At 45.3% G+C, this 25,875-nt stretch overlaps 2 protein-coding genes across 2 annotated transcripts; both read right to left on the reverse strand.

Annotated features, from left to right (window-relative positions):
- Nucleotides 1–134: 134 nt before the first annotated feature.
- On the reverse strand, nucleotides 135–11,292 carry aebp1b (AE binding protein 1b). The gene is made up of 22 exons (XM_084025895.1): nucleotides 10,850–11,292; nucleotides 9,874–10,047; nucleotides 9,711–9,773; nucleotides 8,427–8,942; nucleotides 7,133–7,189; nucleotides 6,601–6,666; nucleotides 6,223–6,306; nucleotides 5,120–5,191; nucleotides 4,931–5,040; nucleotides 4,665–4,804; nucleotides 4,469–4,553; nucleotides 4,231–4,375; nucleotides 3,907–3,995; nucleotides 3,369–3,492; nucleotides 2,994–3,190; nucleotides 2,694–2,870; nucleotides 2,405–2,568; nucleotides 1,706–2,292; nucleotides 1,434–1,573; nucleotides 1,251–1,350; nucleotides 989–1,155; nucleotides 135–903 (listed from the first exon to the last, which is right to left on the reverse strand). The coding sequence occupies exons 1-22, from the start codon at nucleotides 11,097–11,099 to the stop codon at nucleotides 511–513; spliced, it is 3,900 nt and encodes a 1,299-aa protein (XP_083882021.1). The 5' UTR covers nucleotides 11,100–11,292; the 3' UTR covers nucleotides 135–510.
- A 6,061-nt stretch (nucleotides 11,293–17,353) lies between these two features.
- Nucleotides 17,354–25,466, reverse strand: elmod3 (ELMO/CED-12 domain containing 3). The gene is made up of 13 exons (XM_084025154.1): nucleotides 25,392–25,466; nucleotides 22,954–23,753; nucleotides 22,173–22,244; nucleotides 22,010–22,078; nucleotides 21,850–21,919; nucleotides 21,433–21,495; nucleotides 21,233–21,321; nucleotides 20,592–20,715; nucleotides 20,373–20,495; nucleotides 19,949–20,079; nucleotides 19,647–19,723; nucleotides 19,410–19,537; nucleotides 17,354–18,684 (listed from the first exon to the last, which is right to left on the reverse strand). The coding sequence occupies exons 2-13, from the start codon at nucleotides 22,987–22,989 to the stop codon at nucleotides 18,443–18,445; spliced, it is 1,224 nt and encodes a 407-aa protein (XP_083881280.1). The 5' UTR covers nucleotides 22,990–23,753; nucleotides 25,392–25,466; the 3' UTR covers nucleotides 17,354–18,442.
- Nucleotides 25,467–25,875: the final 409 nt, after the last annotated feature.

Raw genomic sequence — 25,875 nt, forward strand, 5'->3', positions numbered from 1 at the left:
ACAAGCGTTGTGTATTAACAAGCCTTTATTTGAAAAATAGCTACTCCAGCTGACTGAAGACTCTGCCTCCTCTGACTCTGTTACCGTCTTTGAACAAATGCTTTTTTTAAACCTTAATGACTGTTCATACTGTAAAAAAGATTTCTGTAAAAAAAAAAGTTACAAAAAAGAAGAAAAAAATGACATGACTTTTTAAAATGTGCACCCACAATAAAAAACTTTTCACAAAATAAAAAGACTGAATAACAAGTCAGAGATATGCAAATGGAAATACTATTATTAACAGGGTCAAGTTCTGTGAAGAAGCATTTAGTTTAGTAACAGATACACTATCTCTATACATTATGTAGTTAATATTCTGTACATTCCCATCGCTTACGTGTCGCACAAAGACAGGATTCCTCATTTGATTCTCTATCAGCCTGCTCGGAGTACAACATGGCAACGAGAACTACTTAAGGAACGTCACATGTTTACTGAATCGGGGCTGTGTGTGTGTGTGTTTTAAGATTAATAGTCATCAATCTTGTACTCGTAGTTGTAATCCAGGATGGAGTCTGTGAAACCGCCAGGCGTCGAGCTCTCTCCCTCCCCTATGACCCACGGATCGTACCATAATGTGGTGGTCTCTGGTGTTGTGGGAATTGTGGTTGTAGTAGTTGTCGTCGTCGTTGTCGGGGGCAACGCCGTCGTTGATCTTGACCTCAGTAATCTCTGTTGCCGAAGGCGACGGATGCGAGCTATCCTGAGCCTCCTCTGCCGTTCAAAACTGCTTTGTGAATTCGGCGAATTCCCATTGCTGCCATCGACCACACGCCTGTTGCCGTTGGCAACCGCAGGCTTCTGCGCTCTGTTGTTGGCATAGCTGAGTCGAATCGGCTTGTTGCCATGGAGGGCCATGATCTGCAGTGAAATTTAAGAAAGACACCTTTTATTAAGCAGCAGCTAGACAAGCGTTTAGGGCGTCGTCGGTTGAGGATGGCCTTGCCTGTTTGATGCGGTCCCAGTTGGACTTGGCCAGGTTGAAGCTGCAGGCGGTGGCTCCCGACTGGTAACCCACCACGCAGAGTTTGGTCAGGGGGGAGAAGCCCTCGGCTCGAGCCGTCACGCGGTACTCCCCCGGGTTTAGCAGCCGCCAGTAATCCCCCGTCGGTGCTGCGATGACAAAGAGAGGACGGGCGTGTTATGGCAAGCACGATGTGAGTCGATACACGAGACTAAAGAAAGGGGGACAAGTCTTTTAACGAGACCTGTGGTGACATCATGGTTGATCCCCTCTACAGACACGGTGGCATTTGCAATCGCGTTCCCCTGCTGATCCTTAACGATGCCTCTGATGCCGCGGTGCACCTAGACGAAGAGGGGAAGTGTTGAAAGGATTAAGTACCATTTTAATACACTGGGTACTTGTCTTTTAGGACAATCTGACTGACCTGCTCCATGAAGATGAGCATGGCTTCTCTGTTCTTCTCCCACTCAGACGCCAACTCACTCTGATGAGGGAACTTATCGCATCCCAGAAATATGGACAGCTCCAAACAGTTGGTGTGCAGGTAGCTGAAATCATTCATACCTAGAGAGGGGAGGGTGAACAGTTAACTCCAGAGCCTGCACTGCACACATTGTCCACCAGGGTGTGCTATAAATACACACAGGAGGCTTAAATACCTGTGAAACGTGATAAAACCTTCTGGCCTCGACTTACTTCCTGTGATCGGCTTCCATTTGGCTCGGTTGACGATGCCGTGCACCCCGGCGGCGTTGTCTCCGTGGCAGGAGCCGTGGTAGTTGCGTGTCATGGTGAGGTGCGTGGAGGCGTAGGAGACCGCCAGCCACCTGAAGAGGGACTCGTCGGCGATCACCCGGGGCTCGTCCTCGGGCTCGGCGTACTGGTGACCGCCGCTTCTTCCTCTGTCGTCCTCCTCCTCCTCTCGGTGGCCATAACCTTGGTCCTGACCTTGGTTCTGGTCGTAGCCGTGTTCGTAACCTTGGTTCTGGTCGTAGCCGCGATCGTAACCTTGGTTCTGGTCGTAGCCGCGATCGTAACCCGGGTTCTGGTCGTAGCCGTGTTCGTAACCTCGGTTCTGGTCGTAGCCGCGCTCGTAACCTTGGTTGCGCTCGTAACCTTGGTTGCGGTCATAGCCGCGTTCGTAACCACGTTCGTAGCCTCTGTCGTAGCCTTGGCCCCTCCACTCCTCTTCTGGATCTACATATCCCCTTCCCCTCCAGTCCTCCTCCGGCTCCTCGTGGTAGCCCCTCCCCCACTCCGACACATCGTATCCTTCTTCATACCTGTAAGACATTAAGAAGTTAACAGTTTAGCGTGATTGTTAACGGTGAGCGCTTCATGATTATGCGGAAGAAAGACACGTAACAGAAAAACAGAAGAAAGAAAACGTCCTACTGTCTCTTCTTGCGGCTGTGAGGTTTCTGGCTGGCGGCGGGCTTGTTGGGACGTAAGCTGTCATAAGGGTAGGCTACGATCGACTCCCCGCCCTGGAAGTTTGCTCCCAACACAAATGGATGGCTTTTCATCCACGAGATTATGGCCCTGGTTTCCACAGAAATCTGGAAGAAAACAGGAAGGCAGACGTGAGCAAAGCATACCTTACATTTTTGTTTGCCGAGTAGTCCACAACCTCGGTACAAAGGTCTTTTACATCCATTGTATCGTAAAAAAACACATTCCTTACCGAGCTGTTGGACTCCAAGTACTCCGGTACAGGAATATGGTGATTGGGTGTGATTTTGGGCACCATGCCTTTATCTTCAGCATCCCACAGGATACTGTTCAGGTCAGGGAAGTTCTGGAAAATGTCAAATCCTTCGTTGGTGAAGTGTCCCGTGGTCCATCCGCTCAGCTCTGATCCCTGTGGGGGGGGGGGAACCAAGTCAACCAAGACCACTACCACAGCATGATTCACTTCTTCCTCTTCTGTTTGCCAGTTAAGAGGAAACATATGATTTTTTTTGTAATGATCATAACCACTGACCGCTTCAAAAGCCTCCTCGTGCCCGTCCGGGTTGAGCGATGGCACCAGGTGGATGCGTATCCCTTCTACCAGCCGCTGGGCTCTGGGGTTCCTGTCTTTGTACTCTTTGCACAGGTACTGCATGAGGAGCAGGATCATCTCCCGACCCACCGCCTCGTTTCCGTGGAGACCCGCCGTGAAGCGAAACTCCGGCTCCCCTGCAAGAGACAACCGGACAAGACAGTTTATCCCTTAACCATAATCTCGACTTCCACCCGGTGGTTATTTGGGATTAACGGGAATCATCGGTGGTGCCACCAAGGCCCCACCAGACTTCGTGTTGAATTTTTCACCAAACAGCAATTAAATGCCTGATTCATGGTGGTAGGAACCCACCTATCTCGTGCTCTGTGGGGTTTCCAGAGATGACCATGGCCATGATATCCAGTCCCTTGGAGCTGCGGCCCAGGCTGTAGATGCTGGTGATGTTGGGACACTCGTCATTCACCGACTTCATGAGCTGCAGATGATGGAAACAGTCAGTGTGCAAAGCATTGAATTGTATTTATTCATTATTCATGAAACGCCTGACAATCACCAGTTTTTCACAAATCTGTACAGGTAAATCTGATTCATCTGTGCTATAGAGAAAGCACTAAGAATCACCAACAGTGCTGTTGAATGTTGGGAAAATTGAGGGCACTGTTTTTGTGGAAAGGTCACGTTTCCCTCTGATGGTTGAAATAACAAAACTGAGAAGGAATGAGCCCTCAGCGTGGGTTTTAATATCAGTTTATATAACGGCAGATTTAATATTTAATTATTCCTGGGAAATGATTTTTGTTTTCGTCTTTGGGGAAATAACCGAGGATTTCCTCTGGAATTCAATCAGCCAGCAGACGTGCACAGAGGCGTGTGACGTGAGGATACTCACTGTCACCATCTCCGAGTAGCTGTGATGTTTGAACTTCAAGTAATCCACCGGAGTCACTTCGTTCTGCCTGTACCGATTGTCCACTGGATCTGTGAGACAACACAAAACAAAAGGCTAACTTAATCTTGCGTCACATTAATAAGAAAGAGAATTGATTCTCCTCAAATGCATTAAAACTAAAGTAACGAGCCTGTTGTGAGAAGTAGAAAGTAAAGATATTTCTTGTAAAATACAGATGAAAATTCTACTTAAATACAGCAACAAAGTATTTGTACTCCCCCCCTCTGTGTATTGTGTAAGCGTGTTGGTGTGTTTGCGGCTCACCGGGCAGCGGGCAGCCGAGGACCTCCAGCCTCATACACAACGAGCCGTTCCAGCTCTGAGGGATGATGCGGATGTAGCGGGCCAGCACCGGCTCCGCCAGCTGGTTCATCACCGGCGTGTCCCTGTCGTTGTTCCCAAAGAACAGCTGCGTGAGACGGGAGGACAGGGAGACCAGTGAGTCCGGGAGACATCTACAGCATAGTGATGTCCTACACGACTTAATCTTAGGGGAGCTCACCCAGTCGGCGTATCCATCGTGGATGGTGGTCCACTCCCGGCTGTCGTTGCTGAAGGCCAGGAAGTAGGACATCACGAAGTCGCTCCTGCAGCGAGACAAAGCATGGGCAGTGTGTTGAGGTCAGAAAGGGAACACATATATACCATTTCCATATATGCATATATATCGGATATATCGGTGTGTTCGTGTGACTCACTCGTTCGTCGAGTCTCGTCCTTGCGTGATGATGCCTGTGAACTCTGTCTCCCTGCGAGCATCGATCTCGAACCAGTGGTCCCGGTCCTCGGCGTTGGCGCACCACGCTCCACCTCTCTGGTCTTCTTCATCCTCGGAGCCCTGGGAACCAACCAAGACCAGAACCCACGCTTTTAAACAGTGAACATTTTGAAGAATTTGCTTACGTGGCTGATTAACAGAGTGTGAGGCTATAAATCTGTGTAAGATCTCTAAGACGTCGTGTACCTGCATGTTGAGGCGAGCCCTCTGAGGTGCAAAAATATACTGAGACACCGAGGAGGCTGAGAGCTGGTCTGGATCGATCCTGTGGGACTCCATCCCCAGGGGAGGACACGCTGCCAGAGGAAAGTAAAAACCATGTTTAATGATATGAAACTCATGCAGTGTGTTTTCCAGGTCTGAACGGCGACTTACTCTTTGGCTCCTTAAAGACACGTGGTCTGTTCCTGGCCCGCTCCTCTGCCTCCTTCAGCTTCTGCGCTCTCTCTGGCAGAAGGCAGAAAAACAGTCTTAATGCCAGATAAATTGCGCCGTCTGGGCTGAATATTTCTCTCTCTCTCTCTCTCTGCCAAGAAATCATCCAAGAATTCATCGTTATTTTGTAGAAAGAAAAAAGGTTGTATGCCAAAAATCCCCCAGGGTTGAAAACAGAAAAGAAACCCCAGATGTTGTGATTTCCCCTCCCAGTCCAAGTGTGCTACGATCAAACTCGGATCGCATCCCGACCGGCAGAGTTCACCGTGCTGATCGACGCCCGCCTGTCATTATCACCCCTCATAATCCGACCCTCCACCGTGTGGCACATAACGCCGTTTTCCTGACTGACATGTGAAACACGTCGTATAAGCTGACTCACCTACCCAACACACTGCAGATGTGTGTGTGTGTTTAGGTGCACACACACATCTGCAGTTGAGTGCTTCATGCTGCAGAAGCCTTTTTTAACTTATATCAGCTGAACTTCTTTTTCACCTTAAACCCCAGATGGCATTGAACCGTCCACGCAGGAAGTGACCTATTGACCTCAGGCCCCCAACAGCATTGTATATCATCGGCGTCTCCGGGCCTCGACCGCCGGCTCGCCCCCGCTACACGTGGCGGAATGGAGCCGATGCGAAGGCTTCGTTGCGACATCCTCCGCCTGCTCACTCTCCCTCGTCGCCTCTTTTCTTCATCGCTGCACACTAGCTCATTGTCGGTCGACACTCTCTTTGCTTTTTGGAATACGTTTTTTTTGTTGTGGGCGTGTGACCTCTTGACCCTGCCGCACAAGTTAAAGGCAGAAGGCCCGCTGACGAAGTCGCCATCTGCATCCTCTTATAGGAGAAACGTGATCCACGGGGAGGGAAACACCTCAGAGCGGCTATCTGTTAGTACTTCTGCACTTTGGTCACACTCTTTGCTTTGGCAACGATATTAGATTGTATGTATTCTGACATGACTGAGAGGAGCGGTGTCACGTAACAACAACAAAACAGAAAAAAAAAAAAAAAAGATTCACATCTGGGTTTTCTTACCTCTCGCTTGCCTCGCTCTCTCTTTTTCTGCTCTCTCTCTCTCCTTCTCCATCCATTTGTCGTCTGTCTCGTCTTCTTTCCTTCCTGTGGAAAAATCAAGGACATTTAACATATATATGTATATATATTTATATATACAGCAGCCCCGTATACGGCAATGTATATGCAGTAGAAAGGTCACAGAGGATCATTTATAAACCTGGGAGATTATTGACCCTGACGGCTGTTGTTTCCTTTTCCTTGCTCTCTGCTTTGTTGGCAACTTATGGATCTAATATAAAACATTCTGTGTGTGTGTGTGTGTGTGTGTGTGTGTGTGTGTGTGTGTGTGTGTGTGTGTGTGTGTGTGTGTGTGTGTGTGTGTGTGTGTGTACATACTCATTCCGTACTCGTCGTAGTCATCGTACCACGTGCCCTCATCGGGAGGATTGGCTGTGGGTTCCTCTGTTGCATAAAAAAAACACAACATCAACTCAGACGATTTGTTCACTCAGTCAGAGGCATCGTCGTATTACGAGAGATTTTACGACATGACACGGTTTTGTAAAGTTTTACAGGTTAGGTTTTATTCGGCCACAGCGACTGTTCCGTAGTGGAATGCCGCTGCGACGCCTACCACGTCATTAAGTCGTTAAATCTTTCATTTACATTTACAAGAATCATAGCAGAGTGGTGATGTGATGACGGGGCTCTTTTCTTTAAACCCACACATCAAAACACAGGGAAGTTTTTGTTTGTTGGTTTGAAAAAAGTAGGGCACAATTATGTTATTCTCGTGTGGTGAATTTGCTCAGGATTTTTCTAACTGCTCCCGGCCTGAAGGCACAGATGGGATGGATATTTCATCTGCGTCATAGTTGTTTCTGACTCAGAAACTGTGACTCAGCTAATGGATGATGTGATGACTTACCTGTTAGGGTTTCTACTTTGATTTCAGGGCTGACCTCTTTACCATCAGGGAGCTCAACTGTAAGAAACAATAAAACATAATAATAATAAGATAAGATAAGATAAAAAGAGGTGAAAAAGGGATTAGTGTCAGACTGAGAAACAGGAGGAAGTGACAGAAAGAGGTCTGATGGGGGAGTTGTGACTGAATGAGTGGAAACGTTTGGGGAGAGCAGGAATACGAGACGGAGTACGCTGGAAACACACAGTAATGAGAACATGGTCCGGTCCAGATGAGTGTCAGAGACACACGACGCACTGTTTCCTACATCCGAGTCTGGAAAAAACCACTTCAGACGCCGCTGACTTCAGGTGGACGGAGGCTGGAGGAGATGGACCGTTATATAAGTCGACAACTAACGATGTGTTTGTGATGATTATCAGCCAGTGGATGTAGATTCTTCTCCGTTGTGAATGGGTTAAAATTCTCCAGAAAGCCAGAAAACGCATGTAATGTATCTCAGATGAGTCACGTGGTCTTCTCTCTCTGATCAAAATTAAAACAAGATTATCCCCCCCTCCTCCCCCCACGCCTGCTTTGGAGAACATTCCAGACACAGACTTCAAACCAGGAATCCACTGATTCACGTTTGGCTGTTAGCAACGTTAGCGATGAGTCATCAAACCTGAAACTGCTCGTGAAAAACAAACGCAAAGTTGAAATCCATTTAGACATTTAGATAACTCTTGACAATATGAGTCAGTTATGTACAGGGCCGGCCCAAGCCTTTTGGGGGCGCGAAGCAGAATTTGAGTTGGGGGCCCCCCCTCCCACCACCGGAGAGTCACCTGTGCGTGACGATTATTGACACAAATGTCACCTATTGTGTTACATTGTAAATTGTATTAATCACATATCTAGCCAGCTAAATATGTGATATTTATCTGAGGGGCCCCATTTAGGCATCATATCCCATTTTGTATGATTAAGGGGCCCTATTATATCAGAATAACTTTTGCGTACATACTTTAATGTTTATGTCTGTTAAGCCTGTTAAGTTTATTTAATATGTAGAAAAAAAATCTCCACACACGATTGGGGTCCCCTGGGGGCCATTTGGCCCCAAGCAGCCACTTAGTTGTCTTATGCCTGGGGCCAGTCCTGGTTACATAGTTGTTGACTCAAATACTTAATTTGACTACTTTAAAACTTTGAAGTTGTGTAAAAATCAGTGATCATTACAACAATAACCAAGGGATCATTATGGTTTCATCACCAAAGCAGGAAGCTGGAGCAACTAGAGGGTCAGACTTACACGTGGAGTCCCAGTAATCGTCATCCTTCCCAGTCTTCCCATCAACCTCAGGGGCAGAGGGTGTGGGGTCCGCCTCCTTCCAGTCATAGTTATCAGTCACGTCAGCGTATGGATCTTTGCTGTCGGGTGTCCAGTAGTCGTCGTAGGCGTCAGGCGCCGGAGAGGAAAGCTCTTTCTCCTCAGGCATCCAGTAGTCGTCGTAGGCGTTCGGCGACGGAGTAGACAACGCTTTCTCCTCTGGTTTCCAGTAGTCGTCGTAGGAGTCGGGCACCGGAGTGGACTGCTCTTTCTTCTCTGGTTTCCAGTAGTCATCGTAGATGTCGGGCACTGGAGTGGACAACGCTTTCTCCTCTGGTTTCCAGTAGTCTTCGTAGGCTTCTGTCACCGGACCAGCCAGGTCTTCCTCCTCCGGCTTCCAGTCGTCGTATGGGAGATCGGTGATCGGAGCCTCGGGCTGAGGCTTGGGCGGCGTGGGCTCTGCCTCCCAGTAGTCATCGTCCCCTTTCCAGTAATCTTCTAAAAGGAAAAACAGATTCATGAGATATGCAAACAAAAAACACTTTCTTAGAAATATGATACAGCACTTGTTACTGGAACCAAATTGCGTTTTCTAAGCGAACAAAGATCACATGTGGGGTACCTCAGGGCTCCATTCTCGGGCCGCTTTTGTTCAATATCTACATGCTCCCCCGAGCTCAGATTATGGAGTATTACAACATCTCTTACCATACCTATACTACACAACTCTAGATTACAGTGTCACCACATGACTACAATTCCTTCACTGAGTAAATATATCAAACAAATCAATGAGTGGATGAGTCCGATCTTTCTCCAGCTCAATGCAGAAAAGACAGAAGTCATTGTTTTTGGTCCCAGAGATGCAAGGTTGAAGGTCAGTGCTCAACCTAACTTAATGACACTTAAAAACTACAGACCAAGTTAGAAATCTTGGTATAGTTATGTATGAACCTGAATTTCAACAGCCACATAAAGATGAATACTAAATCAGCCTTTTACCAGCTTAAAAACGTTTCTTTCAGCATACATTGTGAAATAGTTGAACAATATGACTGGGAATGTGAACTGAAAAGGTTTCAAATGGAATTTTACATTTCAGCTCAACTTTAAGACCTGTAAACAGCCTTCTTTGGTGTTTAGAATGGGTGGAGTTCCCCTTTAAATTGTATTTTTTTATTGTAAACAGTGACATTAGTTGCACCAAGCCAGTGCTTGGATCCAAGTTACATATGAATTATGGTGTGGAGGGTGGGCATCACTCACCCGGATCGGGATAGGGGTAGTCGGTGTAGGATTCAGGTTCGGTGGGGGGTTCGGTCGGGATCACTGCAGGCAGCAGACAGACGCAAGGTCAACAACAACAACAACAAGGTCAACAACAGTCATTGGAGTCTAAACTTGGCGTTCTGCTCTGGTCCGCTCTCACCTGTTGTGGTCGGTGGTAGAGTCGTGGTGGTCGTCTGCCTGTCCTTCTTCTTTCCCTTCTTGTCAGTTTTGGGCTTTTTGGTGGCGTTGGGGTCCTTTGGCTCTTTCTTCTTCTTCTTGTCCTTCTTCTTCTTTTTACCTTCATCTGGTGCTCTCCTCACTCTGCCCAAAATACCTGAAAGACGGGGGGGAAGAAGAGAAGAGAGAGGTTTAAATGAATAAATATTTGTGCATAAATCAACCCCCTGAACTAAACTTAAAATGAATAAATCAACAGGTCTAAATCTGCCAATATCAATCAGCTCAGTATTCCTAAATTGGTGAAAGCACATTCACGAGCACTCAAGTAAAACCTTATATAACACTTTGTGTCATTTACGAGCAATGCGAGGATTGAATTATGCAATGATTTCTTTCCTGCAGTGTCAAGACGCCACGCTGCCAGCGAAACCCAGACGACCAGATGAATGTCGGCGGTCGCTTCAGGTCCATCAGTATTTCCTTCTGAGGTTGTCTGAAAGTCTGGAGGCACTTTCATGGAAAACCCTTCTCTCTCTATTTCCATTAGACAGCTCCATTAACCGCACTTCAGTTTTAATGACACACAAAATCCATCCAGATACTCAATAAACACATCACTACCACTTCAGGAGGATCTCACCGTTAAACCCTGAACCCCCATCAGTCAGGCTTTTGTTTCAAAGTGTATAACATTTCGAAGCTTAGTTAGAAAGCTCCAGAAAAGAGGTTTATTGCAAATGTGCAGCAGTCAGCATTAAACAGGGATCAGGCGGTACGCTGTGGCGGTGGAAAAGGTCAGCGTCATAAAAATCTGTCTGCGAGATGCTTGACTCTTGTCTGGGTTGAGCCACAAAACAGAAATGTGTCTAACCAGGTGAGCACCTGGGCTTTCTGATTCCTGCCGGAGCTCCGAGACAATTGATCTGTAAATTTTCCAGATTTAAAGCTCCACTCACCTGCAGCCTCCTCCGTGTCTCTCTTGCCCTTGTTGCTGATCCCCAGTGGGTGCGGGTCCCCCACGAGTCCCAGCTCACTCTCTGGTTCATCCAGGGACTCGTCTCCCAGCTGATCCCCTGCCTTCTGCTTCTCCCCCTCAGCCTCCCGGAGAGAAACGATCCCCCCGGCGCTCTCCCCTCCTCGGGGGATCAGCAGCAGGCAGCAGAGGGCCAGCAGACCCCCAGACAAGACCACCGTCTGGCTCTTCATACCTGCTCCTCTTCACGACTCCAGAATCTCTTGGAGTTTCTCCTTTTCTTATCTCTGTGTCCAACTCCAACTTCCTCCACCAGAACAATTCTTTAACACCTTTTTCCTTGTCTTTGCAATGTGATCCACACTTTTTTTTTTTTTGACTCCAGCAGGGAAAAGACTGCAGCTCCACACGTAACCCACAGCCACAGTGTCAAGCAGGCTCAGACTGGGCTAGACGGAGATGGAGTGGGAGGGGGGTAGGGCCTCGTAGGGAGGGAAGGGAGGTGGGTTATAGACAGAGAGAGAGAGAGAGAGACATACAGAGCAATCCAGTAAAATGAATAGACTGGGCTCCTAATTGCCCCGCAGCCACGGTCAGCTGAAACAACAACACAAGACCAGAGGATCCCCTTCACCTGGCTGACGAGTCACAACAGGTGCAGGGCTCAGACAAAGGGGGGAGGGAGGTGAGCCCTCAGACTACAGGGCTTGCACCTCCTCGGTTCCTCCATAACAGTTCTTACTAAATGTGATGTGCCTTCCTTTTATATCAACAGTTTACAAAACAGTTGATTTATCGTCTGCAGCTCCTGTCGTTCTGCAGCCGAGAGCGTTTGCTTTGCAGACTCACCACAGAGCAGAACAGCAGGAGAGGAGCAAGTCTGAGGACACTGAATTCCACAACAGGAGGAGGAGGAGGAGGCTAAAAGGGGAGGACAGGGATTTTGTGTGTGTTAACAAAAACCAAACACCACTAATCATCAGACGGAGGAATTCAAAGATAATTCAAACAGGCGGGAGTCGTAACATAAATTCATTTTTCAGTCCAGGACTTGTTTTGTTTGGATCTTTGCTTTCCGTCCCCGTGGTCATTCTATCTCCTCTCAGGAGGAGAAGTCATGATCGGCAAGGAGGAGGAGGTGACACACACACAGGAAGTGGGAATTGTTTGAGCAGATGACAGAATAATAACCCCCTCATTCAATCCATCGTCCTCCATCCTCCTGTCAAGGCCTTGAAAAGTAGTCTAATGTTACCTCCAATCTAGCCAAGGTACATGTTCTCGTCCTCCCTGGTAATCCAGGGCTGTGAGGGATGCATCCATCATGGGCGGGAAAAAATGTCATAATTCTCAGCATAATCAGAAACATTCAAAAGGATTTACAATTCAGGAAAAAGAAATACAAAACATGTCAGTGGAAAAAGGAGTCATTGACCTCTCTGATGTAGACATTCCTCTAAAAGGCAATGACCTCAGCTCAAGCTTTTACCCCAAAAACGTTATCGGCACCCATGGGGGGGGGGGGGGGTCATTATCCAGATATCAAAAACACCGTCCGGCTCCCTGGAACCCGATCAACTCTAGTCCAGACATAAGGGTTGGAAACGGAGCTTTTTTGAAGCCGTGGAGAATTTTGATTTTAAGAAAACTGCGTTGCATATGTATGGAGGACATGACTACGTCTGCAAAGAATGCAGCAGATAATTCAAAACTACAGTAAGGTCAAGCAGAGGCCTTTTTAAACTGGCAGCGACTGGAAAATACTTTCACTCTTCTTTTTTTTTTTTTTTAAAGCTATTTCACATTACAGACAGAAATCTGCAGCCGGGGCAATGCCTCCAGTAATAAAAGCCAAATGAAAGCATGGAAACTAGAACCCAACATGTGAATTACTTTAATTATTTACTCATAAAACATGGATTAGACACAGTAGCTGCTCTGGGTTAAGAAATAGCTGACGTCTTAAAGTATTAGTAAAAAAAAGTACAATTTTTAGAGACTTGTAATGTAATTTCAGCAACATTATTTCCATTTAATGCCATTTATACTTCTGCCTTACATTTTCATAGGCAAATATTATGCTTAGTCATTTACTTCACAGCTAATTTATGTATTTAAACTTCAGTAGAGAAAAAAAATACATTATTTCCCTCTGACTTTAACTGGAGTATAAAGGAGTTTAAATACTGACAGGAGCCGTTCTGCTTCTATTATAGTTTTACCACTAATAGTTATATTCACATGCATCTACTTTGATCCAGTTTTATTCATTTTACATGCAATTTAGTGCTTTTGTTTTCACAGGATCCAAATACGTCTCCCACAACATAAGAATCAGCAGGCTGCACTTAAATGCAAAAATAAATCAATACTAATCCAGAGCAAAGTTAAGAACTCCTTTCATGTCATTGATGCAGTGATTTCCATCACATGCTTCAGAAAAAACAAAACAAAAAGAAAAGAGCCCACGGATGATCACAAAGAGGACGAGCACCCGAAGCCTCAAATTAACTTCAATAACACAACCGTTTGCACACTTCACCAACCAAAACAGCTTCGCCTGCATACGTTTTAATGATCCTTTTTTTATTTGCATCTGTTAATTCCTATAAGGCAAAAAAAAGAAATAAGTAGAGCAGCATACATTGAGTTTAGGAGTCTGCACACACACACACACACACACAGCCTTGAGCTGAGCGCAGCATCGACTGGGGCAGGAAACAATGACATCAGAGAGGAAGGGAGGTGGGGGAGGGAAGGCGGGGGAGAGAGGGGGGAGTATTCCAGCAGGCTCACTAGGTACAAATGGAAACGCAGTTGTAAAACTTCATCCTCCTCGCTCCTCTTCACTCTCACCGAGCACGCCGACACCTACACACCCCAGCAGGACGTCACACACACAACCGCCTGTGTGTTAGATCATTGTGTTTTACCCTTGAATGGATGAGCAGCACACTTGAAGTTGTATTTAAGCTCTACAGTCAGCCCACGCAGACAAATATAAGCAGATATTTCAAAAAAAATCTCTTATACAACTGTGATTTCGACACATATTAGTGCTAAAATATTAGAAAATGTTGGCTGAAATGTATTTTTTCCACCCGGGGGTTCTGTGATTCAGCAGGTCGACCACAGCCAGTCATCTGGCAGCGTGGGACCGGAGCCACCGGTCTGATTGAGCGCAGATGTAGAAGCACGCAGCACCAAGATTCCTTTGGAGGAATCCCAACTGTTGACCCGGACCCCCCACCCCAAAAACAGAAAGAAAAACCCCTCCTTTTTCTGCCCCGGCTGCAAATATTTCAACATTATAGTGCATTTGCTCTGTGTCACGGCGACACAAGGGGAGGCCAATGTACTAGATCATCTGACCCCCCCCCCGCCCCGTTAAAGATGAAGTGCAGACTTCAAGGCCTCCAAGAGCGCCCACGTGGTCTGCCAATATCCCTCCCCAATGATGAAGCACCAGAGGAAAGTAGGAGGATCAACTAGAAACTAAACAACCGAGCGGTAGAATAAATAAGGATTGGGTTTAAATTTCATTTAAACGGCGCCGCCTTGAAAGAAAAAAGCAAACGGCAAATATTTGGAAGTGTTGTGACGTGTAATTGGAGCTTCCATGAGGGGGATTTTGTGGAGTGAAGCAACCCGGTGAATAATGTCACACCTGTGGACTGTGATGTGATCTCTTTCAGTCTCAGATCTATCAAAGTGTGCCCTCTAGTGGTTGAAGTACAGAAAAGCAACTACAAAAAAATAAAAAATGACATAACAAGTATGCACCATTTTTTAAAGTACTCAAATACTTGATTGGTAAATGTGCTGTTGATTAGAGGAAAAGGCTGCTGGGAGCTGAAAAAAAGTTAAACAAATAACAAATAAGATAAATTGATAAGTCAAGCAAAAATAATTGGCAATAATTTTGCCAAACAATGAATCATTTGACTTGTTTAATCAGGCAGAAAGTGAAAAATATTATTTGCAAATGTTTGTTTTTGTTCCTGTTCCTTTCTTTGACTCCCAGATCTTTTGATGGCTTCATAAACATTTTGAAGAGATTAATGAATGATTATCAAAGAGAAAAAAACAGAGAAAAAATGTATTAGTTTTTAAACAGCATTTATTTAGCTTTCTCCATACAATACATTTAATGTACAACAGCACATACTGTATTCTGAAATAACTCTCAGTATAAAATAGGGCTCCTACAATCAAGGTACAGTCATAAAATGCTCTGAGGGACGCGACGACGACGGCGACAGTTAAACACCTTCATATAAAGCGCAGGATATTGAGAGAAGTGATTGTATTTGCCGAGCTGCTGCTGCTGCTGCTGCTGCTGCCGTGGGAAGCAGAACTTCACACCGCACCTCTCAGAGCCTCCGACATCCTGCAAGAACCCGTTTTTTTGTTTCGTGTTTTTTGTTTGTTTTCTTCCCGTCCTCGTTCTGGTGTCACAAAGACGATGATCAACGCAGAGGAATATGATCTAATACAACCGCTGAAAATATAACTTTTGGTAATATGAGGATAAATCAGGCCTTGTTTGGATACATACACCGGATTACGACCGCTAATTAAGCCTATATCTTTACAATCATATATCTGTGTGTGTGTGTGTGTGTGACTGTAAAGATTTGTTCTCTGGACATCGAAACACTTAAAACACAGCAAAAGTATACTGTACTATCACTGAAGCCACAAGAAAAACCAGCTCATTTCCAAACATCAGCCAATCGTTGATTGTTTTGAAGAAATAAAAAAATAAGAAGGGATTCATCAGCTGCAGATGTCCATCAGAGCGCGTGGGCCGATATAGTTTCTCTAATGTGACTTTAAATAGAATACACGGAACATTGACCAGCTTCTCTTCTGTGTTAGTTTGCTTTCACGCAGTGCTTTGGGTGTTGAATATACATTAAATCGTTAAATCATGTCCAATTATGTATGAGGGAAGGCCTAGGTACCGGGAGAGAGAGAGAGAGATAGAGAAAGAGAGAGAGAGAGAGATTTGTCTCAAGTCTTGAGGTAAGCAATGTGTTTCAGTATAATGCCCTACAGACAATCATACAGTTACAATCAATAATTCTCTATATACAAACTTCCTGATTTACATACACTGTACTGCTCCTCAGATTAAAATTTAATAAAACTAAATGTGAGATCATGTCCACGGTGCACCTTTTATTCATTTATTTACTTTTAAAGAGGGAGGAAGGGGGAGTCGGACTCCACAAAGCCTATTTCATGAGGTGGGGGGGGGGGGGGAGATAATGAACATTATGGCTATTGAAGATGGCCCGTTTCCTCTTGCATACGTCACACATACTATCAAATATCTACAACAGTGCAAATTTTCCTGTTCGATCAAAAAACGCGCAAAAAAACAATTGGCTAAACTACATCAGCTCGTATTTGAAAGTTGTGTACATATATATATATATATATTTGTATACATATATATATATATTGTCTTAGAGGGTCACATGGACTGCGTCTTATGAATGGAGGAAGTCTACTTGGGCACGGTGGATCAAATGAAAGAAAGAAATAGGAATCGAACCACCGCTCCACCGGACGTAGGCACCGTTTCCTTTAGTTTGTTTTACCGTCACCTTCTTAGAAGACAAGGTTGAGCTCGACGACACGTCATCGATCCCAAATCCCTCCAGAACAACACGGCCACCTAAAAAACAAACCTGTGTCGACCCGAGACGGAGGCTTGATACAAATAGGAAATAAATGTGCTATAGTAGTTAACGGTTTTGCGCACCCATCGACACTACGGACTGTAACCGAGACATGACATCAACAAGCTTTTTTTTGAACGAGAGGAGGAGGCTATAGGATGCTACAGTACTAGTGCTACCTGAACATGCTACAGATTGAGACTACGACGATAGGAGACGGTTTCACATGAGCACAGAGCAGGAACCAGCTTTGCTGAGGAGCTCTACCCATCCCAGGCCACTCCAGCTGTGGTCCTGAACCAACATCTGTTTGTTTTGGTTGGGGGGGGGGGGGGTTGTTGTTCTTTAAGAAGCAAACCAAACAATGTGTTCTTTGTTTTGGTATAAATCTCGTCCTTGGAAATGTCGTGTACCATTTCTTTTTTTTTTTAAATGACAAAAGTACCGTCTTTTGCAGCTTGATGGATCAAGTACTTAGTAAAGCTGGCTTATTGTGTGCAGAGGAAAGCACCCCATCTGTAGTCAGTTCCTGTCATACGACACACACACACACACACACACACACACACACACACACCGTACACATTCACTCACACAAGCGCACAAAACCCTGAAGTTAGGAACGATTTCTATATCGTCACACAGCACTATCGTTTTGATTATCATTGAGTGAGAGCTGGGATTGCATACTGTACCATACGTCTCCGAGGAGAGGCACCCTTCATCAATATCAGCTCATTCAGTCATTTCACACACACACACGCACACACACACACACACACACGCACGCACACACACACTGGAATAAAGTTTTACTGGTCAAATAAAATTACAATCACATGCTTTTATAACGGAATGTAGAGAAAGCTCATACCAGACCTTCGATTCAGCCGTGACCAAAAACCCGACCAGACTCCGGGACGAAGCGTCTCCTCGGCTTCCACCGTGACGAGCCGAGAATTCAGAAGATTTTCAAGCCGTTTTCTGGTGGAATCCGACAAGCGTTAGAGACGCTTCCCAGGGTTCGGTTTAATAACAAAGCTCTGTGAGGTTATGACAGCTGTCCCTTCAGAAAAAAGGACTAAAATAGTTATTCTTTTAAATTATTTAAAATATATTCCCCCATATATCCCCCCCTCTCCTGGCAACAGACACCACGACTACACCAACAACCGCCTATACGTCCACACATCCGGACCGAGTGTCCGTTCTAGCACGTCTTTCACACGGCGCACATTTGATTCACGCTCTAAAGGGAGAATGCAAAGTCATCAGACTTACTGCTCCCCGCTATCCGCCCAAAACTTCTGTTTGCTCCGCAGCCGAAACCGGTTTATTTCTCTCTCACCACCGTAAAGTTAACAGATTAAACACAAGCCTGTTGAGTAGCTGCTCCATGCCATGCCCCCCCGTATGTTAACATACTCCTACTGAGAGATCCTCGGGACACGAGTGTGTACGTTTTGGACTTCTAGGCAGGTAGAGTTTCACCACAAGAATTTGGCAGCTATCAAGTTTGGCTACTAAATCCACAGAAAAGTGCAAAAACAATCACTTTGTGTTTCTGACCTGCATCAGCTCTTTATAGTTGACTGCCTCTATGTTCTCTGTTTTAAAAAAAATAAATTAATCATTAATAAAAAAACAAAAAAAAAAACAAATATAACTCTGAAAGACCCCCCGAAGCTCTAATCTGATCAAAGTGCAGCACCCCAGCGTCAGCGGAAGGAGTGGAAGTGTTTGAATAGGTTCAGATAGCAGGTCCTAGATCAGGGACTGGTGGAGGGAGGGGGGGTGGTTAAGCTCTCTGAGAGTGAGCCACTCACACATACCATAATAGATATACGCTCAAACACACACACAAGCACACTCACACAGAGTCTAGCTTAGATGAGTCTGGCCTCGCCCTCCATGTCCGGCGGAAGCTCACACACTCCCGTGAAGTGCATCTCCTTTCCCTTGCTTCCATGTCCCGACCCGGCTCTGGCCCCCAGGCCGGGAGAGGCCTGCTGGGCCTGGGGGTCCGGCGACGTCCCGCGGGGGATTCCACCCGCCCGCCTCTCCTTCAGGAAGACCTCTAGTCGGCGCAGCATCTGCTTGGGGTTCTTTTTGGCAAACAGCTCCACTTCTAGAGGGTTAGAAAACACAGAAACTGTGATGACAATCTGTGTTCAACGGTTCAATACACAATACATAAACACATGACTCATGTTTTTAAAGGAAGACATTTTTGAGGATACATGATGAGGTAGAATACAAAGCCGACTACTAAGCTGCACAGCGTCACGTTTCACCGACACATAAAAGAGTGGTTTCCATCTTCTTGTTTAACTTTCTGCCTTATTAAATGTGGTTGCTTTGCAAAAAAAGCAGAGCAAAAGCATGCACAGTTAAAAGAATCCTGTCACATTTTTGGACTCATAATGAAGAGTTAGAAAAACAAAACAAATCTGAAGTGATGCAGCAGAACCAGATAGATATATCGTCTTCTTTCCTTTCACGCACTCTTTCTTCATTTCTCAAAACAATGCAACTCGACCGCCAACAGATCGTTGGGAGTTTCGGCCGTGTTTTACCAGCGGTGACTAAAAATCTGACATAGATGAGGAGCAGCTGGTAAAACTCCACACACGCAGATTATCTTTAGTTTTTTTTCAAACTTAGTAGTATCCAGACCCGCTGACCGTATCCAAATCCCTGGAGGCAACTCATCTGATTCCAGGCAGCTCCCTCTGGAGCCAGGAAAGGACTTTATACAACCGTATCCACATACGCAGTGGTCCTCCCTCAGAAATCCTTCCTATGACGTGTAAAAGTGATGGTTTAAAGCAGATATTAAACCCCCTTCTTTACCTTTTAGTACAAAGCCAGAATCAAGGATGGTCTTCTGTTGGGTCTTCCACAGTTGGTACAGGTGCAGATACGTGGCAACGTAGAACTCATTCAGCACACCGACCACCTGCTGACGACGATTGCACTCCCTGGCGGGATCGAACACACGGCGTTGGAGAAGAGGTGGCCGCGTGACAAACGGACGAACTCAAGGAGATGCAGTAAAAAAAAAGATGCAGTAAAGGAGCAGTGACTCACTTGGACAAGGCTTCCTCTCTGAGTACCAGCAGAGCGATGCGGGTCATGTTGATTGACATCACACTGAATGGAAAGTTCTAAACCAGAGGAAAATACACAAGGAAATGTACTTACAGAGGCTACAAGGGAAAGAAAGGAGCTGACTTTATTGATCCCTGAGGGGAAATTCTCTTTTCTGGCTCTAATTCTGTCTGCGAGGAGGACAAAGGTCAGGGTCGGCCACAAAGTAGCACGCCTGGAGTGGGAGGCGACTGAGAGATGAAATCCTGAATAAAACACATGCGTGCACGCACACATCATACCTGTGTAGGGTGTAGTGATAGCTTGTAGATGTCTCTAGCCAGCGGTAGAGTCTCGGGGTCCATCACAAAGTACAGCGTGTGCATCAGTCCCAGGAACCCGGTGCCACGTAGGTCGGTGGCGGGGTCTGTACCTGCAGCAAGGAAAACAACATGGGGTACATGAGTTAGATATATTCAGAGAAGCACTTCATACTGTTGAAATGCCATGTGTTGCATGTCTAGCTTTAAAAAAAAAAGCCCTTTAATCACATCCCCCGGTCTTAATGTGCACCTATTTAACAAAACATGCAAATCACAATCACATCAAATTCCTGCCTGCCTATCCTGTTTCACCACACAGAAGGAGGATACATTAGAAATGCTGTTTTCATCTGGACTTTCAAAGCTATTACATTAAAGCGATACAGGTGCAGGCGTCTCGTACCCTGAAAGCCGATGTTTTCCCAGTGCGGCCCGAAGCGAGGGCAGTCCAGCCTGCTGCCAATCAGCCTCTTATAAATGGTCTGCAGGACACGCATGTGGACCGTTTGGGTGTTGTCCACGTGGCCTACAGGAGACGCGCACAAATAAAAACGTTCATTGGGATACACTCGTGAGTTTTACACACGACGGGCGGGATGATGACATAAACACACACACTCACACTGTGCTATGGCAAAGACCAGATCCCTCTCCTCCAGGAGCTCCCTGTGCAGCCGCGGAGGCCCGAAGAAGAAGTGTGTGATGGCGGCCAGACCTGTCCTGCGAATGGTTGGCTGGATGTTCTTCTACAGAGAGTGGAAACACGATTTAGTTCCTACTATCATTACAATCCACAAGTAATCCACTTGATTCTTATGTGAATATTTACATCATAATACATAGAAAAGAGCTTCACAATTTCAATCCCGTTTTTTTGGCTGCATGTATGCATGTTCCTCTCTTACCCACAAACTTTAAATTCTTTATTTACCTCATGGACACAGACTTTTATGTGGGACAGGTCTTTCATCTTTATTTCTATTTCCACTGGTTTTAATTTGCCCATCGTTGCCGTGTTCATTTGCTGCAGCTTGTGTTTTTTATGTTTCACAATAAAACAGTCCCCTCTTTTATCCCTGGGAAGCTTTTACTGTGAAATCATCAAACTCAACTTGTGCGTACAGAAAGACAATGTAGTAGAGACGTACAATTAACTAGTGATTTGTTCCAACAAAATGTTTCCCCCTGCTATCGTTTGAGGGCTGGCCATAACTGAAACATCAGCTTCGAGCTGAGGAATTGTGGGTATGTAGCGTTCCTTACCAGCAAGTCCCCGAGGTCTGTGGTCTGGAAGTACTGCAGGGCTTCATTGAAGGAGATGAGTGGCGTTGGGTTTGAGTCCTCAGTGAGAGCTGGGGGATATCACGTAAACATGTATTCTATTAGAACAGCAACTTAAAAGACAAAGAAGAAATCATCATCATCTTGATGCATTCAGGGGGAAACGGCTACATGTATCTGACCTGGTTGGACACTCTCCAGAGCCTCCCACTCCTCTCTGGCCTTTTCCAACTCCTCATTTTCCTCTGTGGAGATCATTTAAAAAAAAGAAGGTAAGGAAACCAGCTAATAAACACTCTCACGTATACAAACTTCACCAGAAGCAAAGACAGGAGTATCTTGTCAGCCCAACAGGCTCTGGTGCAATGGCCGACACCCATGCATTTCACCCTCGGTCATAAATCCTTCCTCTCTAACAGACCTGCATCACTCAGAGTGCCGCTGAGACCCTGCGCTTCCTGTAAGCAGGCAACCTGCACTCCTGAGGAGGTTCCACCTGCAGCAGCTGCCCGGTATCTAGGATACAATGTCTGGCAGTCCCTCTGGGACGGGGGGATGACGAGACGAGAGAGATTTGTGTGAGAGTATGTGTGTTATACCTGCAGGCTTAGGCGCGTCCCCTCCGGCTGCCAGCGTCTGCAGGAGGCCATTCTGCTTCAGTGCTGAAATCTGGACAATAACCAAATAATGAATTACCTTCCGCTCACAAGGAGACACACGTTGTTTTGCGGTGATTTGCTAAGAATTCAATTTGATTACCGGCAGGGATCCGAGTGGTGCGCTGCCGTTGGTGTGGTCTCTGTGACTAATTATCAGTCCATTCATGACCTGTGGAGAGACAAGTTTGGATTCTCAATGGATGAAACTTGCAAGGAAACTTGGATCAATGAAAAGGGATTTTTTGTTTTGTTTTTAAACTCACAGGTTTATGGTTGGAGTGTCCATTGGTGATATCCTCTAATGGTTTACATTCACGGGACAAACCGTTCAGGCCCTAATAGGAGGGCAGCAACACAGAGCAGATGTGTAATAAATAAGAATAAAAGATAGGAAATGAATCCCCATTGCATGCTTCCTGATTTTTCTGTAGTCCTGGCATCCCTGCAATCTAAAACCTACTTTGAACAAATATTTAGTACAACAAGCCAAATGCAATCTCAAGAGATTTCTCAGAGGTTGCACACTCAACCTCTTCTGTTATATTTGCTTCCTGTGTTTGGTCGTTAGATGCAGTAATTTAAGAGTGCACTTCCTTTAAGGGAAAACTGTCGCTGCCCTTTTACAACCAGCCACGCGGCGGTGGGGGGGACATACTTACAAACACACGAGGATGCAGGCCAGGAGAGCAAGAAGTCATTGTTACGGCTGGAAAACCAAGCCGGGGACAACGGAAATGCCCTGTCCGCTGGTGCCATAGCAACACACCAAGCGAGCCAGACCAGCAGAGATTACAGTCTAAAGCAACGGGACAACTTTCGACCCAAGGCATTAAGTTAAACACATGTGACAGAAGTGCTTAAACAAATTAGCTCTTAATTGTTTATAATACAACAGTGTGGGAGAGGAGAGGAGCATTTATCCCAGAGGATGGACGACATCAACACAGCAACAGTAATGGAGTTAAGTTGCTCTAAACCCAAACACTGGAATGAGATTAAAAACGGTTGCAAAGTCTTAAAGACGAAAAGGTGAAATAATATTACCTCAGTGTGGGATGTGACATCGATGTCTTCTTCCATTGCATATGAGTGTTTTGGCTGGCGAGCGTGATCCTGATCCCTGGCCTCTAAAGGCTCCTGTAGTCGAGGACTGAGATGGGCCGAGGAGCCGATGCCAGGACCACCATGGTTTCTGTGGTGCACATTAGAAGTGACTGCAAGTATCTATGCTTTTCTCCTCGTATACATAGAGAACTAAACGTCCACAGTCACCAGTATGATTTCCTAAAACTATCACTGACAGAAGAAATCCATATTGTGCACATCATATCCTCTTTTTTCTGCGGAATGGCGATGATTGCGTCTCTTTGATGGCGGCTCTAAAGTCTAAAGTTGAGCGTGTACACAGACGGGAAGGTGCAGGTATCGGTCTACGAGAGCCGACACGAGGAAACGGCTATCCATCAACGCACGAGTTGCCTGGAAACCTGCCTCCTTCCTCTCCTTCGCAGATGTGCTTGGCCGGCAGGTCCGCTGCTCGGCCCCATCAGACGTACGCAGAAGCTGGATAATGACATTGCTTTTCAGGGCTGGGCTCCCCCCGTCCGAGACACTTCATTACTTTGGCCCTCGAGATGAATCCGGTACGCGCCTCGAGGTTACCGGTGCGGTCGCAGTCAAGTTCACTCCGGCCAAAAGCTGCGTTGCGTCTTCAGCCTCGCATGAAACGGCAGCGTACGTCCAACGTGAGAAGTGAAGGTGGAGTGAGATGTGGGTCATGGGTAGAGTTCTGGTGTGGTCAGAGTCCTGAGGAGGGGCTGTCATATGTATGCAATATCTGAAAACTAGAACAAAAACAATGATTAAACCACGCAAACGCTCACTTAATGTACTTAAATACAACATTTTAGGTACTTGGAGCCATTCTGCTTTATCCTTCACCACATTTATTTAACAGCTATACACGTTATTGTTTTCCATTGTTAGTATAATTGTAAATATCGTCATATATGAAGTGAATATCCCATATAAAGTTGTTTTTTTTGTATATTTATTTATCCTTTGTTTATGCAGGAACTTATGAATGATCCTCTTATTTAAGATTATTTTATTGTTCATTAAAAAAAGTGTTTTATCTGTTACACAATACAAATATTTGTTTATTAACAAATTTGAAATAATTCCAGTATGTTTTGCTGCCATTTAAAGCGTTTTAAAGATATTTTTGATGATTATCGGGATAATAATATCGTGAATTAGTTATTTTTGTCCAGGGGTAATTCGATTCTCATATCGTCCCATGGCTTAATTCAATAGTACAATAGCGAAAGACTCAGATGGGTGACTATTTTCTGGCATTGAATACTTTTTAACATTTCTTGGTCATTTAAGGTCTCATTTGTAACATATCCCCTCTACTTGCTATGGTTTACAGTACGGTTTTATTACCTTTATTCAACTAGATCTCGTCCATCCTTAGACTTAACAGTTGGCATGTTCTTATTTATAAGGCAATTATTGGACCTCTTCCTTTTTACCTACAGACCTACATCCATTAAAAACAAAAACATGGGAGGTTATTGTCTTTGCCCCAGGGATGCATTTACTTCAGCTGTCCCTAAAGTACTGAACTAGGAAAAAGGGGCATTTAAGTGCACTGATCCCTCTGAATGGAGGTCTTCGAGAGCCGGTCTCATTGGGACACATTTAAATTAAAAGTGATGATATCTTAGATAGAAGACATGTTGTGTGCCATGTCTGAAACTGCGTTGGCTACGTCACTCTTGAAAAAGGAGCTTTTTAATCTAAATGGTTAAATAAATAAATAATAATAAAAATCTGAATCTTAACCTCCTGCTGTCTTCATCACAGAATCATACAAATAAATCAGCTAAACCAGGGTGTCAAAGTCAAACACAGCGGACTACAAATAAAGGAAAAGAAATCACATTAATACAACTTTTGCCGGTTGACAGTTGCCCAGTTGCCCGACCACATCGCCGCTTTGACAGCTACACTAGCCACCTAGCTTCGGCTAGCTAGCATTAGCCGTAGCAACCAGCAAGCTAGCAATATGTCAGCTAGCAAACCCCGCAGGCACAAAGACGCAGATACACCCCCCCCCCCCCACACACACACACACACACAGAGACACACACACACACTCACACACTCACACAAACCCCGACAACGCTTCCACATTATAAATATACGTGTTTTAGCGGAACAGTTTATGTGATGAATGTGAAGCGAAGTAGGCGAGCTATCACGGGAAAAGCCAGCTGTCGGGCTAACTAACGGCTAGCTGTAGCTCTGCTGAACTGTAACGGGGGGATGGAGTCTTGTGCCCAAATCCCGACAGCAACACACGGATAACGTCTTTCTTTTTTTCTTTTCTACGCAGATATATCAGAGAGAAAGCGAACATCGCGTCCCGCTGGCTGTCCGGCGACATTATGCGATATGAAGCATTTCAAAAGTACCTCAGTTTTCTGACTGTTTCTCCCTCCAATCTCAGCTTCCCTTCCCCCGTCCACACACTGGCCACGGTAATTTCCAAGTGCATCCTGGGAATTGTGGTTCCCCGTCGGACTGTGTCTTCATTACGTCATTGCTCTCTCCTCCTCACACTGATGGGGCAGGGAGCATGTAACCTTTTTTTTTTGTATCTTCACCTTCCTTCTGCTCAGCTTTCTCATTCAGATTTTTATTTATCTGAACCGAATTCTGACTATATATCGATATGAAAAGGGATATAATGTAAAATTCTTTTAAACCCCTCCAAAAAAGCTTAGAAATGTATGGAAGCCCATTACCGTCACTATCAAATACAAAAAATAAGAAAATGATTTCAAAATACTTTCTCAAAATACTTTCTCAAAATAATGACTCAGTATTTCAAAATAATGAGAAACTTTCTCAAAATATTGACCTAGCATCTCAAAATATTGAGAAACCTTTTCAAAA

The sequence above is a fragment of the Eutrigla gurnardus genome, assembly GCF_963514095.1.
Source record: "Eutrigla gurnardus genome assembly, chromosome: 13".
NCBI lineage: Eukaryota > Metazoa > Chordata > Actinopteri > Perciformes > Triglidae > Eutrigla > Eutrigla gurnardus.